The following is a 14,964-nucleotide window of genomic DNA, read 5'->3' on the forward strand; positions in this document are numbered from 1 at the left end:
GGAGATTATAAAATGACCGTGAACAGGTGTTCTTCATTGGATAAATATCCAATCCCGAGGATCGAAGACCTCTATGCTCGTCTCACGGGAGGCAAGACTTTTACGAAACTCGATCTCAAATCCGCCTATCTACAGCTCTGCTTGGACGAGAATTCGAAACAGTATCTTACCATCAACACGCATCGTGGGTTGTATAGGTACCACCGACTTAGTTTTGGAGTGAAATCTGCACCTGGAATTTATCAGCGTGTCATGGACAGTTTGTTTGCCGCCGAACGCAACGTCGTTTGTTACCAGGATGATATTCTGGTTACTGGTCGTACGGACGCGGAACATCTACAGAACCTGGAGAGAGTTCTGAAGAAGATTTCGGACTCCGGCCTACGTTTGCGTCGAGACAAGTGCAAGTTTATGGTGCCATCAGTCACGTACCTGGGTCATACGATTGATGCCGAGGGTGTACACCCGACAGATGAGAAAGTCCGAGCTATCAAGGATGCTCCTTCTCCACGAGATGTGACCGAATTGAAGTCATACCTCGGTTTGCTTCAGTTCTATGGTCGTTACATCCCGAATGTGACCGACGTTTTGGGCCCCCTTTATCGGCTTTTGAGGAAAGGAGTCTCCTGGAGCTGGGGGTCTAGTGAACAATCAGCATTCCAGACCTCTAAGGATCTGCTCAAATCGTCCAATGTTCTCGTTCATTTTGATCCAGAGAAGGATCTTGTGCTGACATGCGATGCCTGTCGGTATGGAGTGGGGAGTGTATTATCGCACGTGATGCCTGATGGTACAGAAAGACCGGTTGCATTTGCATCCAGAACGTTGACCCCGGCAGAGAAAAACTATTCCCAACTTGACAAGGAAGGATTGGGAATCGTTTTCGGCGTTGGCAAATTTCGCCAGTACCTTCTTGGACATCATTTCACGATTCGCACTGATCACAAGCCGCTGATCAGTCTGTTTGGTCCAACTAAGGCGACATCTGACACACTACCGCCCAGGATCATCCGCTGGTCCCTGTTTCTCGCTGCTTATGACTACACCATATGTTATAAGCCCGGTTCGTCTATCACAAATGCAGATGCCATGAGTCGGTTACCCCTTCCAGAATCCGTTGATGATTCGCCTACACCAGGATCCATTATCGCACTGATGGATCATCTGGAAGATTGTGTTGTCGATTCTGGCCAGATCCGCACTCATACTCGACGAGACCCCGTTCTGTCCAGAACTGTCCAGGCTGTACAGCTTGGATGGCATTTGCTACCTGAGGGTGACCCAGATTTTGCGGCTTTTAAAGCACGTAAAAACGAACTCAGCGTGGAAAATGGTTGCCTACTCTGGGGATGTCGTGTCGTGATCCCGAAAAATCTGCGTTCCAGGGTCATGGATGAAATCCATGACTGTCACCCCGGGATTGTGAAGATGAAGTCACTCGCCAGAAACTATGTGTGGTGGCCGAATCTTGATGCTGATATCGAACATCATGTTCGACATTGTTACCCCTGCCAGAGCACCCGGAATACACCTGCGAAAGCGCCACTGCATCCCTGGGAATGGCCCAGCGAACCGTGGCATCGCCTACATCTCGATTATGCCGGGCCTATTAACGGCAGCATGATTCTAATAATTACGGACGCGCACACAAAATGGATTGATGCCTATGTGACGCGTGGTACTACGTCAGCCATTGTCATCGAAAGACTCAGACGCTGTTTCGCCACTCATGGTCTGCCCAGGATGATCGTGAGTGATAACGGTTCGTGTTTTTCCAGTACCGAGTTTGCCAAGTTCACACGTCGGAACGGCATCAAACATAAGTTTGTCAGCCCACATCACCAGGCTTCAAATGGCTTGGCCGAACGATCCGTGGGAATCATCAAATCCGGATTGCAGAAACTTCAGGAGGGAACCCTGGAAACAAAGCTGTCTCGTCTCCTGTTCAAATACCGCATCACGCCACAATCAACAACCGGTGCAGCTCCGTCTGAGTTATTGATGAAACGACACTTGAGATCGACACTTGACAATCTCAAACCAGACATATCATCAAATGTTTATCAAAGCCAGCTTAATCAAAAGTTGGTGCATGATAAGACGTCCAACAGTCGATGTATCAACATTGGAGATCCAGTGTTTGCCCGAAATTTTGGTGCAGGTGCGACGTGGCTACCGGGAGACATCATCGAGAAGCCAGGTCCACTGTCCAGTGTGATTCGCCTGCAGGACGGCCGCGAAATTCGTCGACATCAGGACCACATAACCTACCGTCACTGTGAGTCGATGGAGCCTGTAGCATCGTCACAGTCAGGACAACAGTTCGACCCGCCACTGCCGGAGATCGTCGTGGCCGCTCCAGCCGGCTCGGATGCCCCGAAAACCTCTGCAAACGCTACACCCTTCGTGGAGACCAAAGGAATCACCTCGGACTCTGTATCCACTGGTACACCGCGACCCAAAGGAATCACCTCGGACTCTGTATCCACTGGTACACCGCGACGCTCAATGCGTGAGAGAAAAGCACCCGACCGGTTGAATCTTTGAAGATGTTTTTTTTTCACGTTGACACATGTTCTATTTTCACGTATTTTCATTATTCTCATAACCGTTTGCACACATATTTTCACATGTTTTGGAAATGTTGCTTTTGAAATGTCAATTCTGGAAATCTAGCACGTATTGCTCTTGGTAATTTTGGACTTAAAGGGGAGGATGTCATGTATGCAGTGCAAATGTTCACCGTTGTATCCCTACACCGGGACCGGGTTGTATCCCTACGCCAGAGCTCGGATGGCGCTGCTGTGAATCGGGCCTTGATCGGCAGAGTGAATAAACGCGTACGACAATTGATCGCAGTTTGTCGAGATACTTTACAACTTTACAACGAGATACTTACAACTCATAAACTTCACTTCATTACTAATATATTTTCTTGACTGGATTCTGGATTTCTTGATTTTGGGAGCAGTGATTCTGGATTTTGGGAGTTTCGACAGAAGTGGGTTTTTTGACAAACCATGTGTGCCTTGCAGAAACCTGGGGCGATTTCAAAAAAGAAAAGGACTCAGGTTATCTTAAAGGCCTTGGTTTCCACGGCAACACGTTGAGTAAGATGTGAGGCAGGGGCACCAACCCAGAGGGGAGAGCAATACTTTATCATGCTGTGCATGAAGGCCTTGTCGGTATAAGTAGTTCAGGTGTGCCAAGGAACGGCTTTGCACGACCGAGGAAGCCCAGTCAGCAGCTGGCTTTGGAGGCCAACTCGAAGTGTTGTTTGCCCAAGAATGATCATAGCTGTTGGTGAGGGTTAAAAGTTTGTGACTGAACTTCTTCAAAAGCATTGTTAAGAAGGTAGATCGGAGGGTTTGCCAGACGGTCCTTAAGGAGAGACAAAGAATGAGTGTGAGATATGTCAGTATTTAAAGGCATATCCCAAGTGTTTGACCAGCTTGTGATTCTATCAATGTCTGCAGATAGGGAAAAGGCTGCTGCCTACCCATGTGAACGATGAGTGATGTTATGGCAGAGGGTGAAGTCATCAGCATGAAAGAGATAAAGAGGATTTTCCAGAGAGTCAGAGAGATCGTTGATGAATATTAGGAATCAGATGGTGCTAATGTTTTCAAGCTTGCTGTGCTCAATTGCTTTTGAACAGTGGGAATGAATTATGTATGGTTGTTTTGCCCACGAATCACAAAGGTGATCCCGGGGGAGGAGGCTGTTTCACAGCACCATTTGGTTGTCTGCGACATAAGGGTGAAAGGTGCGAGGAGAGCTCGGTGGGTGAAGTACCAACCGAGAATGAAGGTGTGGAGGTTGAAAGGTGACAGTAAGGGAGGCATTAAAAGAGAGGCTGAGTGTGGTGGAGGATGATGTGGTTGACCTTGAAAGTGGTTGGATGTCAATGAAAGATAGTCTGTTGGGAGCCGTTGGTGAGGTATGTGGATGGACAAAAGGACCACCGAGGCACTCTGAAACGTGGTGGTGGGATGATGAAGTTGGAAAGAAGATTGAAGAGAAGAGGAAGAAGTTCAAGGAGTGGCAGAAGGCGAAGGGTATGGGGGCAGAAAAGGCAGTGCATGAAAGTTATAAGGCAGCCAAGAAGGCTGCAAAGAAAGAGTTAGCAAAGGCGCAGGAGGCATGTAGGAAAATGTTCGGAGAACGTTTGGATTTGGAAGAGGGTCAGAGAGCGGTATTCAGGATTGCAAAGCAGATAGCGAAAGAGAGGTGTGATGTGATGGGGGCGAGTTGCTTGAAGGATGAAGTGGGACAAATCGTTGTGGACCCAGATGGAATTAAAGGAAGATGGAAGAGATATATGGAAATACTGTTGAATGCAGAGAATGAATGGGATGGCAACATAGAGAGTAACCCAGTTTTAGGACCGGCAGAGAAGATAACCGAGAAGGAAGTTGAGGAAGCGATAAAAGCAATGAAGAGTAGAAAAGAGGGAGGGCCGACGGGAGTTGTGGGAGATATGTTGAAGGCAGCGGGAAATTGGGGTGTGAAGAGAATGACAGAGATCTGTAATCTGGTGGTGAAATAAGGCCGCATTCCAGTGGATTGGGAACTGAGTACCCTCGTCCCTCTATACAAGGGGAAAGGTGACCCTCTGGACTGTGGCTCGTATCGTGCGATAAAGTTATTGGAGCATGGAATGAAGGTATTGGAAAGGGTGTTGGAGAGGAGGATAAGGAAGAAAATGAAAATTGACCAAATGCAATTTTTGCAATTTGCAGTTTGGATTTATGCCAGGAATAGGAACGACAGAGGCGCTTTTTATTGTGAGGCAGTTGCAGGAGAAGTACATGGAGAAGAGGAAGAAGTTGTTTCTTGGGTTTGTTGATCTGGAGAAAGCATTCAATAGGGTTCCACCTGAAGTAGTGACATGGGCATTGAGGAAGTTAGGAGTGGAGGAATGGTTGATCAGAGTAGTGATGGCAATGTACAAAAGAGCGCGCACAGCTGTAAGGAGGAAGGACGGGAACAGTGGTGAGTTTGAGGTGAAGGTGGGAGTGCATCAGAGGTCGGTACTAAGTCCACTACTATTTGTAGCTGTGATGGAGGTGCTGGCTCGGAACGTAAAGGAGGGTTTACCGTGGGAGTTGTTGTATGCAGATGATCTGGTGTTGATTGCGGAAAGTATGGATGGACTGAAGGAGAATATGAACAAGTGGAAGGAATGTATGGAGACAAAAGGTCTGAAGGTGAATATCGGAAAAACGAAGGTAATGGCAAGTGGTAAAGCATGTGGTGAGGTGGAAAGAACTGGGAAGTGGCTGTGTGCTGTGTGCAGGAAGGGTGTCGGAGTGAATTCCATTCAATATACAATGTGTGCTGAGTGGGTTCATCAAAAATGTAGTGGTTTGAGAGGGTCATTAACCAGTGTGGCAGCTACATTCAAGTGTAAGGTGTGCACAGAGGGAGCTGCAGATGGAGGAAATGTTGAGTTGGATCTTGGAGATGGCGTGAAGCTGGAAGGTGTGAAAACATTTTGTTACCGAGGAGACATGCTGAATGTAGAAGGTGGATCAGACTCGGCAACGGTTGCTGGAGTGAGATGTGCATGGAAGAAGTTTCGGGAACTGAGTGGCGTGCTGACGAGGAGGGGAGTGTCGTTGAAGCTGAAGGGAAAGGTGTATGCTGCATGTGTGAGAAGTGTTATGATTTATGGGAGCGAGACATGGGTAATGAACGTCGAGCAACAACGAAGGCTGGAAAGGGTGGAAATGCGAATGGTTCGGTGAATGTGTGGAGTATCGTTGAGAGAGAGGAAGACAAATGATGAATTGCAAAAGATGATGGGAATAGAGCCTGTGATTGATGCTGTGAAGAGAAACAGTTTGAGATGGTTTGGTCATGTGTTGAGGAAGGATGGAAGTGACTGGCTGAGAAGAGTGATGGAAATGAATGTAGAAGGAAGTAGAGGACGGGGAAGATCGAGAAAGACTTGGCTAGAGATGGTCGAAGAAGAAATGCAGGCAAGGGGGTTAACAAGGGGAGATGCAAAAAATAGGGCAAAATGGAGAAGATTGTCATGGGGACCGCAAGGCTAATCCCCGCTCTTGCAGGGAAAATGGCCTTAAAATGCCTGTTGTTGTTGTTGTTTGTTTTGTCCACCAACATACACAAATACATCTCTATTGTGCATTGTACAGGGTTTTCCTGGTGCAGGGAAAAGGGGTCAGTCGGGACTAAGTGGTGATCCTGGATCTCAGGTAAGAATTATAACTGATAACGCATTTGTGAATGAAAAAAATTAAACTGATGTAGGTAAAAATGTAACACGTCTCATCTATTTTGAAGCAAACCAATAATGCTACAGCAGTATTGTTAAATATACCAGCAAAAAACCCGGCCATTAATCTCTCCATTTCTATGATGTCTATGGCATATTTTATTAGTCCCCTACCATTTCACCTTTGTGGGGGTGGCGGGGGGGGGGGGGGGACTATAGGTGTGCTCTCCGTCTGTCTGTCCATTCGTCTGTCTGTCCGTCCTTCCCACCTGTTGTTTTCTAGAATTTCCGCTCTTGACCTTTAACATATTGAACTGAAACTTGGTATGTGGCTTTATTATGATAAGTTGCAGAACACGTTCGAGTTTTAGGGCGTTTCATCAATTTTCCAGTTATGCTCTTTTTGGACTTGGAAAGTATCACACCCGCAGGGGTCATGTATTGCAAAGCAATTAATAATTTCTGGGGTGAAGATGGATTCTTTAGGACCGGGGAAGGCTCTGCTGGACAGATCCTAGATAAGGAGACAGCTTGGTCCATGAGTCGTGGCTCCTTTGTGGGATGAATATAGATTCTTCAGAACCAGGGAAGGCTCCGATGAATGGAGGATGGATTAAGAGACAGCTTGGTCCATGAGTTCTGGTTCCTTGCTGGGGAGAAGATGGATTCTGTTTCATGCTAGGGATGTCTTGAAAGCAAAATATTAATTGTTTTTTCTCGCTCTCCCTTTCCTTTGTTCTTTCTTTTTTTTTCTCTCTTGTTCTCTTTTTTCTTTTTCTCTTTCTTTTTAAAAAATCTGTCTACGGAGAGGTGAACTCTTGAAAATTGTTTTTGGAAGGCTCACTTGGCTGCGCCTGGATGGATTTGAAGGTACAGGAATAGCAGCCAAACCCCCAAATCCAATCCAGGTTCCGACTGATGGCTTTACCTATTCTGGTTCATCCTGATGGCTGCAATGCTGTATTTGGTCAGTTATTTGATCTTACTTTATAAAGTGACCTGAGGCTTGTACATGTATCGCATGCAGGACAAGGACATTTGTAGACATCGGTGTACTTTCGCATGAATTACAAATATATTAGTAGCAATGGACAAACACATATGGCATATGAGATTTTAACTTGGGTGTGCCTGGATCATAATGTTATGAATTTTTGAGGAGGGACATATATAGATTTAGGTAGATCTGCATAGGTAGGTGCTTTGATGATCGTGGATTGCAAGAACCACTTTGATGTACAGTAAGTAGAGGACCTGTCTAGCCCGGATGTCGGATAAGTTGGATATGTGTCCCCGCCACGAGGGGGCGGGGCATGTTAAGTAGTTGTAGGGATTATGCTAATTCCCCGGTGTGTCGTTCCCTCTGTGGTCATCCATTTGTCCCGTATGACGATGCTCATAGACATGTAGGTTAGGAATCCCACCATTAGCGCACACAGTAAGAAAAACTTCCCTCTCACAAGAAGACTTACTGGAAGAACAGACCGGAAGCGGCCGTGCATTACGCCACCATGGCGATGAAACATCGAACAGGCAGGCAATGGACACACTCAGAGGGGCAGCAATTGGCCAAGGAAAAGGGCGAGTAAGAAGCAGGTCGCCGATTGGCGGAGGAGGAGAGCACGAGGTGCTCGGCCAATGGTGGGGGACTGACTGGGGAGGAATATTCGGGTGGTCAAGAAGCGACGTGCTGATTGGAGGAGAAGGGCCGGTGACGTCACTTGACGAACCAGACCACGAAACGCGAGAGGACATTTTTCCTTCTTGTTGGTCTGGATGCAATAGCAGCTGGTCGTGACCGACATTATTTCTCTTGCTTCTTCTCGTTTTTTGACCTCCTCTCATTCTCTTCTTGCTTCTGCTTCTGATTCTGGACACCATAGCGAACGGTCGCATTTTGGCTCGCCAGCATTGGCTTCTTCTTCTCGTTTCGGGATTCCTTTGTGCCCGGACGTCCTTCCCCTCGCCGAGACGCTTTTCTTTGTTTCTCCTGCTGCCCTCATGCCTTCCTTCACCCTCGACTCTCTCTCCCCTTCGGATCCGAACATTGGGTGAAACGCACTGTGACCATGCCAAATCCGGGAGGACATTGAACGGCTGTGGAGACGGATTGCACGCCTGCTCGCTTGCTTGGCGCGAGAGGCCTTATCGAGGTGAACTGGGCCGCGTCGGCGCCTTGTTCCCAGCAACCGGAGCCACGCCGAGCGATTCTGTGGGGACATGGCTGGACATGGCCAGACATGGCCGGAGGAGCGAACTGCACACGACCCATTTGAGTCGCGTGGAGGGCCGGTGGCACACCAGCGGGCGAGGCCGGGGCGAGCGAGTGGCTCGGTGGGGCCTAGTGGAGTGCGAACTGTGGACGGCGGCCTTTCTTCCCGCCAACACCAGTGCTGCGGCGGGCTTGCAAGCTTGGGGCCTGGATGACGCCAACGAGCCTGACGATTCCCGACACACCTCAGCCAGACAGAGCTAAGCTCGCACCACACAGAACACAACGAAACATTTATTTTCTTATCCTCCCCATTTGTCTGTTGTTGAAGTCTGTGGGTAGGAGCATTCAGTAGGGGTTTTAGATATCGTCGCGTTCTTTGTTCTCGGGGTCCGGCAATAAAGCCGTGTTATTGTTGTACATTCAAAATCCGTGTTTGTGAGTTTAATTTCCTGCAGGTTTGAAGACTGCTTGGGACCACAGGTAAATGTGGGAATCTCCCGCTTCTTCTTCCTCTATCTTTCCGCCCCGACGCATATATATATATAGTCAAATCCGCCATTGATTAACGCCTCAAAGTAAGCTCGATTGCCATTCGTGATTTCCCGGTATTAACCGAGGGGGAGTCACGCGACAATAAGTGAGAGGCCAATATGGGAACACCAACATGATGGTTCAAAGAAATATTGTAATTTTAAAGCAAAGCTTGAGCATTAAAATAAATTACCTGTCACATTATTGAATAATTTGGATGAAAAATTTATCTTCCAAACATTTAAATCGCCTTACCCAATGTGGCCGACCTCAATGTTCATGGGTATGTATTATATAACCTTACATTGGTGGATTTCTGGTGTTTGTTCCCCCTCCATCCCCTCCCTTACCTCAAATGGCTACACAGGTGACACCGCACGCGACAAAGCCGAATGCCTCAACTCTGTGTTTGCCTCAAAATCTTGTGTCCCAAACCCATCTCTCTCTGTTCCCATCTTTCCCAGTCAAACCCAACTGCTCCTGAACTATGTGTCCTTCTCTCCTGACAAGGTGAAGTTTTTGTCAAACCTCGACTCTGATTCTGCAACTGGACCAGACGGCATCAGACCACGGGTCCTAAAATCCTGCTCTGTCGCTCTATCTCACCCTCTCTCTGTTATTTTCACCCTCTCTTTTGCTCAAGGTCATCTGCCAGCATCTTGGAAATCAGCAAACATTACCGCTTTATACAAAAAAGGTACAAAAACAGATCCTTGCAACTACAGACCAATCAGCCTGCTTCCAATTATCAGCAAAGTCATGGAATCCATCATTGCTTCGGATATCAAATCCTTCCTCTTCTCCAATGGCTTGATCTCTGATCATCAATTTGGATTCAGACCAGGTCATTCTACTCTGCACATGTTGCTTCTGCTGTCTCAACAATGGATGGAAGTCCTCAATGCCAAACAGGAAATCAGAGCTGTCTCATTTGACATATCACGTGCCTTCGATACGGTCTGGCACCCAGCTCTGCTCACCAAACTCTCCTCCCATGGTAGCCATGGAAATCTCTACTCATGGCTTGCGGACTTCCTCGCTGGTCATAGGCAACATGTGGCCCTGAATGGATTTCTCTCATCTCCCCCTTCCTGTTCTGGCTGGAGTTCCCCAAGGTAGTGTTCTGGGCCCTGTGCTATTTCTGGTCTTCATCAATGATCTCTCCGACTCTCTGGAAAATCCTCTCTATCTCTTTGCTGATTACTCCACTATCTGCCGCTCCATTCCTCATCCCTCAGATCGGCAGTCTGCAGCCTCCTCACTCTCTGCAAACCTGGACAAACTCACAGACTGGTCAAACAAGTGGAACATGTCTTTCAATCCTGACAAATCTCACACTCTTACAATGTCTCTCCGTAAGGACCAACTGGAAAACCTTCCCATCTACTTTCTCAACAATCCTCTCCAAGAAGTTCTGTCGCTCAAGCTTTTGGGTCTCACTATCTGCCATGATCTTTCTTGGCAAAACCACATTTCCAAGCTGGCCTCCAAAGCCAGTCGCCGACTGGGCATCCTCCATCGTGCGAAGTCCTTCCTTGGCACACCTGAGCTCCTCACCACATACAAGGCTTTCATCCGCAGCTCAATGGAATACTGTTCCCCCCTCTGGGCTGGTGCTCCTGCCTCACACCTAGCTCGGCTACACGCTGTTGAAACCAAAGCTTTCAGAATCATTGGAATCTCCTGCGATGAAGCTATCCCCGAGGGCCTTTCACTCACTCACCGCAGGCAGGTAGGTGGTCTTTATGTCTTCTACCGACTCCTCTCCGGCCTTGCTCCCCCAGCTCTCTCTGTGCTCTGTCCCCCCAATATTCCTTCAGGTCGCACAAGATCTGCCTGCAACCCTCTTATGGTTAAACTGCCAAAATCTAGGCTCTCTGCTCACCTTCACTCTTTCATTCCCCTTTTCTCCCGCCTCTGGAACAAACTCCCCCACTCCCTTCAATCCCACACCTCCCTCCAGGTCTTTAAAACAGCTGTTCACCACCATCTCTTATCTTCCCCCATCCAAAACCTTGATCTTTTCTACCCCCGCTAATTCACCCCAGATACACTTTTTTTGGAAATTCCAACTTCTTTCCTGGAAGTCCTTGCAGTGTTCATATATTTTATACCTCTCCCACCTCCCCCCAAGCCCTCCCCCTCCCACATTTCTCCCGATGTCCCTGCTTCCAAATGTTGTGTTTGTGTCCTTCCCCCTCTCTCCCCATCTTGTCTGCCGCTCCCATTATTTTTTGTGTTTTATGTGTCGGTTTGACTTTTTGTGTGATTAATGTTAGCTCTTTCACGAGCCTCGATCTTGTATACAAAAAAAAAAAAAAAAAAAAATTGAGTCCTGCCATCCAGGTAATTCAAAATAACTACAATCAAGGAAAGGTTTTACTCTGACAGATCAGTCACATTCAACCTATGGAATCGGCAGCAGCACGCAAAGTTTACTTCTCCACAAAAATATCATGTGGACTTTCTCTTTTTTCCAGGAAAGGAACCTTGGAATAAGATAACCAAACTACCAAAAGAGTGATTCCATCATCCCACTAATTACACATAAGTTGATCTGCATGCATTATCTGAAGAGAAATGTAATTATTTATTTGAATGATTTCTTTCTCTTCATCAGGGGGCAACAGGTGCAAAAGGATCCACGGGGCAAATGGTAAGACTTCATGTTTTTGACAGAATGTGTCTGCTTTAGTTTAATTAACTTACCTTTATCGTTAGCTATAGGTTAAATTGAAGTTTGGATCTGAAAGGAGGGGTTATCGGGTCTTCTTTACCAAAGATTTACTTTACTTTACAAAATTAGATCTCATGAGAAACCATGGCAGTCTTGTAAGGGTTGTGTCATTCCAACACTGTTTCTTCCTCATCGTAGGGAGATGCAGGGATGCGAGGAAATCGAGGGCTGCCTGGAGAAAATGGAAAACCAGGAGATGTGGGCACCTTTGGAGTAAAGGTAGCTGATCTTCATTAGATCCATTTAGATTTTAACAGGCTATCACCAAGGTGTTGTGGTAAATCAATCGTACACTTTTCGTTGAGTGTTTTGAAAACCTTCGGTTGGGGTGGGAGGGAAGGGAAGGCAATGACTTCGAGTTGAGACTTAACATGCAGAGTTAACAAATTAACTCTTTAGTGGCTTCGAGCATTTCAAAAGCTTGATGGTTTAGAAGATTTTAACTGAGGTCATGACTTGGAGTAAAGTTTTGCTGACTCAGAAGAAAGTTTAAATTTTGATTTTGTTGCGCTTTTTATTGTCTTACCTTCTCACTATTCCACAGGGCACGGTTGGAAACCCAGGCAGGAAGGGGACAGAGGTATTTCAAAAAAGCATACTTTAAACATAATCTCAGTTCGCTTCACCAAAAAGCTGTGATTATTATTATTTTATTTTTTTTGTATACTGAATCGAGGCTCGTGAAAGAGCTAACATTTACTTCACAAACAAATCAACCAGACAAACAAAATATATAAAAAGAGGGAGCGGAAGACAAGATGGTGAGAGAAGGGGAAGCACACAAACACAACATTTGAGAGCAGGGAGATGTGTGGAAGGGAGAGGGCTTGGGGGGAGGAGGCGTGGGAAGGGGGGGGGGGGAGGGAGAAGTATAAAACACAAGGACACCAAGGACTTCCAGGACAGAAGTTGGTATTTAAAAAAAATGGAATTGGGGTGAAATTGGCGGGGGTAGAAAAGATCAAGGTTTTGGATGGGGGAAGATAAGAGATGGTGGTGAACAGCTGTTTTAAAGACCTGGAGGGTGGAGTGGGATTGAAGAGAGTGAGGGAGTTTGTTCCAGAGGTGGGAGAAAAGAGGAATGAAGGAGTGAAGGTGAGCAGAGAGTCTTGATTTTGGCAGTTTGACCATAAGAGGGTTGCAGGCAGATCTTGTGCGACCTGTAGGAATATTTGTGGGACAGAGCCCAGACAGAGCTGGGGGGGCAAGGCCAGAGAGGAGTCGGTAGAAGACGGAAAGACCACCAACCTGCCTGCGGTGAGTGAGTGAGAGGCCCTTGGAGTTAGCGTCATCGCGGAGATTTTTTTTTATTATTTTTTTTTGTATACAAGATCGAGGCTCGTGAAAGAGCTAACATTAATCACACAAAAAGACAAACCGACACACAAAACACAAAAAACAAGGGGAGCGGCAGACAAGATGGGGAGAGAGGGGGAAGGACACAAAAGAGAGGGGGAAGAGGGGGAAGGACACAAACACAACATTTGAGAGCAGGGACATCGGGAGGACTTGGGGGGAAATGGGAGAGGAATAAAACATATGAACACTGCAAGGACTCTGGGGTGAATTACCGGGGGTAGAAAAGATCAAGGTTTTCGATGGGGGAAGATAAGAGATGGTGGTGAACAGCTGTTTTAAAGACCTGGAGGGAGGAGTGGGATTGAAGGGAGTGGGGGAGTTTGTTCCAGAGGCGGGAGAAAAGGGGAATGAAAGAGTGAAGGTGAGCAGAGAGCCTAGACTTTGGCAGTTTAACCATAAGAGGGTTGCAGGCAGATCTTGTGCGACCTGAAGGAATATTGGGGGGACAGAGCACAGAGAGAGCTGGGGGAGCAAGGCCGGAGAGGAGTCGGTAGAAGACAGAAAGACCACCAACCTGCCTGCGGTGAGTGAGTGAAAGGCCCTCGGTGTTGACTACATCGCAGGCGATTCAATGATTCTGAAAGCTTTGGCCTCAACAGCGTGAAGCCGAGCAAGGTGTGAGGCAGAGCACCAGCCCAGAGGGGGGGACAGTATTCCATTGAGCTGCGATGAAAGCCTTGTATGTTGTGAGAGCTCAGGTGTGCCAAGGAAGGACTTCGCACGACGGAGGATGCCCAGTCGGCGACTGGCTTTGGAGGCAGCTTGGAAATGTGGTTTTCCCAAGAAAGATCATGGCAGATAGTGAGACCCAAAAGCTTGAGCGACAGAACTTCTTGGAGAGGATTGTTGAGAAAGTAGATGGAGGGTTGTCCAGTCGGTCCTTTTCGGAGAGACATTGTAAGAGTGTGAGATTTGTCAGGATTGAAAGACATGTTCCACTTGTTTGACCTGCTGTGATTTTGTCCAGGTCTGCAGAGAGTGAGGAGGCTGCAGACTGCCGATCTGAGGGATGAGGAATGGAGCGACAGAGAGTAGAGTCGTCAGCAAAGAGATAGAGAGGATTTTCAAGAGAGTCAGAGAGATGATTGATGAAGACCAGAAAATGCACAGGGCCCAGAACACTACCTTGGGGAACTCCAGCCTGAACAGGAAGAGGAGATGAGAGAAACCCATTCAGGGCCACACGTTGACTACGACCAGAGAGGAAGTCCGCCAGCCATGCGTGGAGATTTCCATGGATACCAAAGGAGGAGAGTTTGGTGAGCAGAGCAGGGTGCCAGACCGTATCGAAGGCACGTGAAATGTCAAGGGAGACAGCTCTAATTTCCTGTTTGGCGTTGAGGACCTCCATCCATTGTGGAGAAAGCAGAAGCAGCATGTCCAGAGTAGAGTGACCAGGTCTGAAACCAAATTGATGATCAGAGATCAAGCCATTGGAGAAGAGGAAAGATTTAATATCTGAAGCAATGATGGATTCCATGACTTTGCTGATAATTGGGAGAAGGCTGATTGGTCTGTAGTTGCTGGGATCTGTTTTTGCACCTTTTTTGTGCAAACCGGTGATGTTGGCTGATTTCCAAGCAGATGGCAGATGACCTTGAGCAAAAGAGAGGGTGAAGAGAACAGAAAGAGGGAGTGAAAGAGCAGAAGAACATGATTTTAGGACCCGTGGGCTGATGCCGTCAGGACCAGTTGCAGAATCAGAGTCGAGGGTTGACAGAAACTTTTCCACCTTGTCAGGAGGAAAGGACACAGAGTCCAGGAGCAGCTGGGTACGACTGGGTACGGTGGGTACAGGGAGGGATGGGTTTGGGACACAAGATTTAGAGGCAAACACAGAGTTGAGACATTCAGCTTTTTCACGTGCGGAGTCAGCCGTTA

At 47.4% G+C, this 14,964-nt stretch overlaps 1 protein-coding gene across 1 annotated transcript in view; it reads left to right on the forward strand.

The window, feature by feature from the left end:
- LOC137425150 (uncharacterized) overlaps window positions 1–14,964 on the forward strand; it is a 510,298-nt gene that overhangs the window by 212,871 nt on the left and 282,463 nt on the right. The window contains exons 42-45 of the mRNA XM_078776351.1: window positions 6,162–6,221; window positions 11,608–11,643; window positions 11,863–11,943; window positions 12,269–12,304. Of these exons, the coding sequence (XP_078632477.1) occupies window positions 6,162–6,221; window positions 11,608–11,643; window positions 11,863–11,943; window positions 12,269–12,304 (213 nt within the window). The remainder of the gene's footprint in view (window positions 1–6,161; window positions 6,222–11,607; window positions 11,644–11,862; window positions 11,944–12,268; window positions 12,305–14,964) is intronic.

Source organism: Myxine glutinosa, chromosome 4 (genome assembly GCF_964187855.1).
Source record: "Myxine glutinosa chromosome 4, kmMyxGlut1.1, whole genome shotgun sequence".
NCBI classification, from domain to species: domain Eukaryota; kingdom Metazoa; phylum Chordata; class Myxini; order Myxiniformes; family Myxinidae; genus Myxine; species Myxine glutinosa.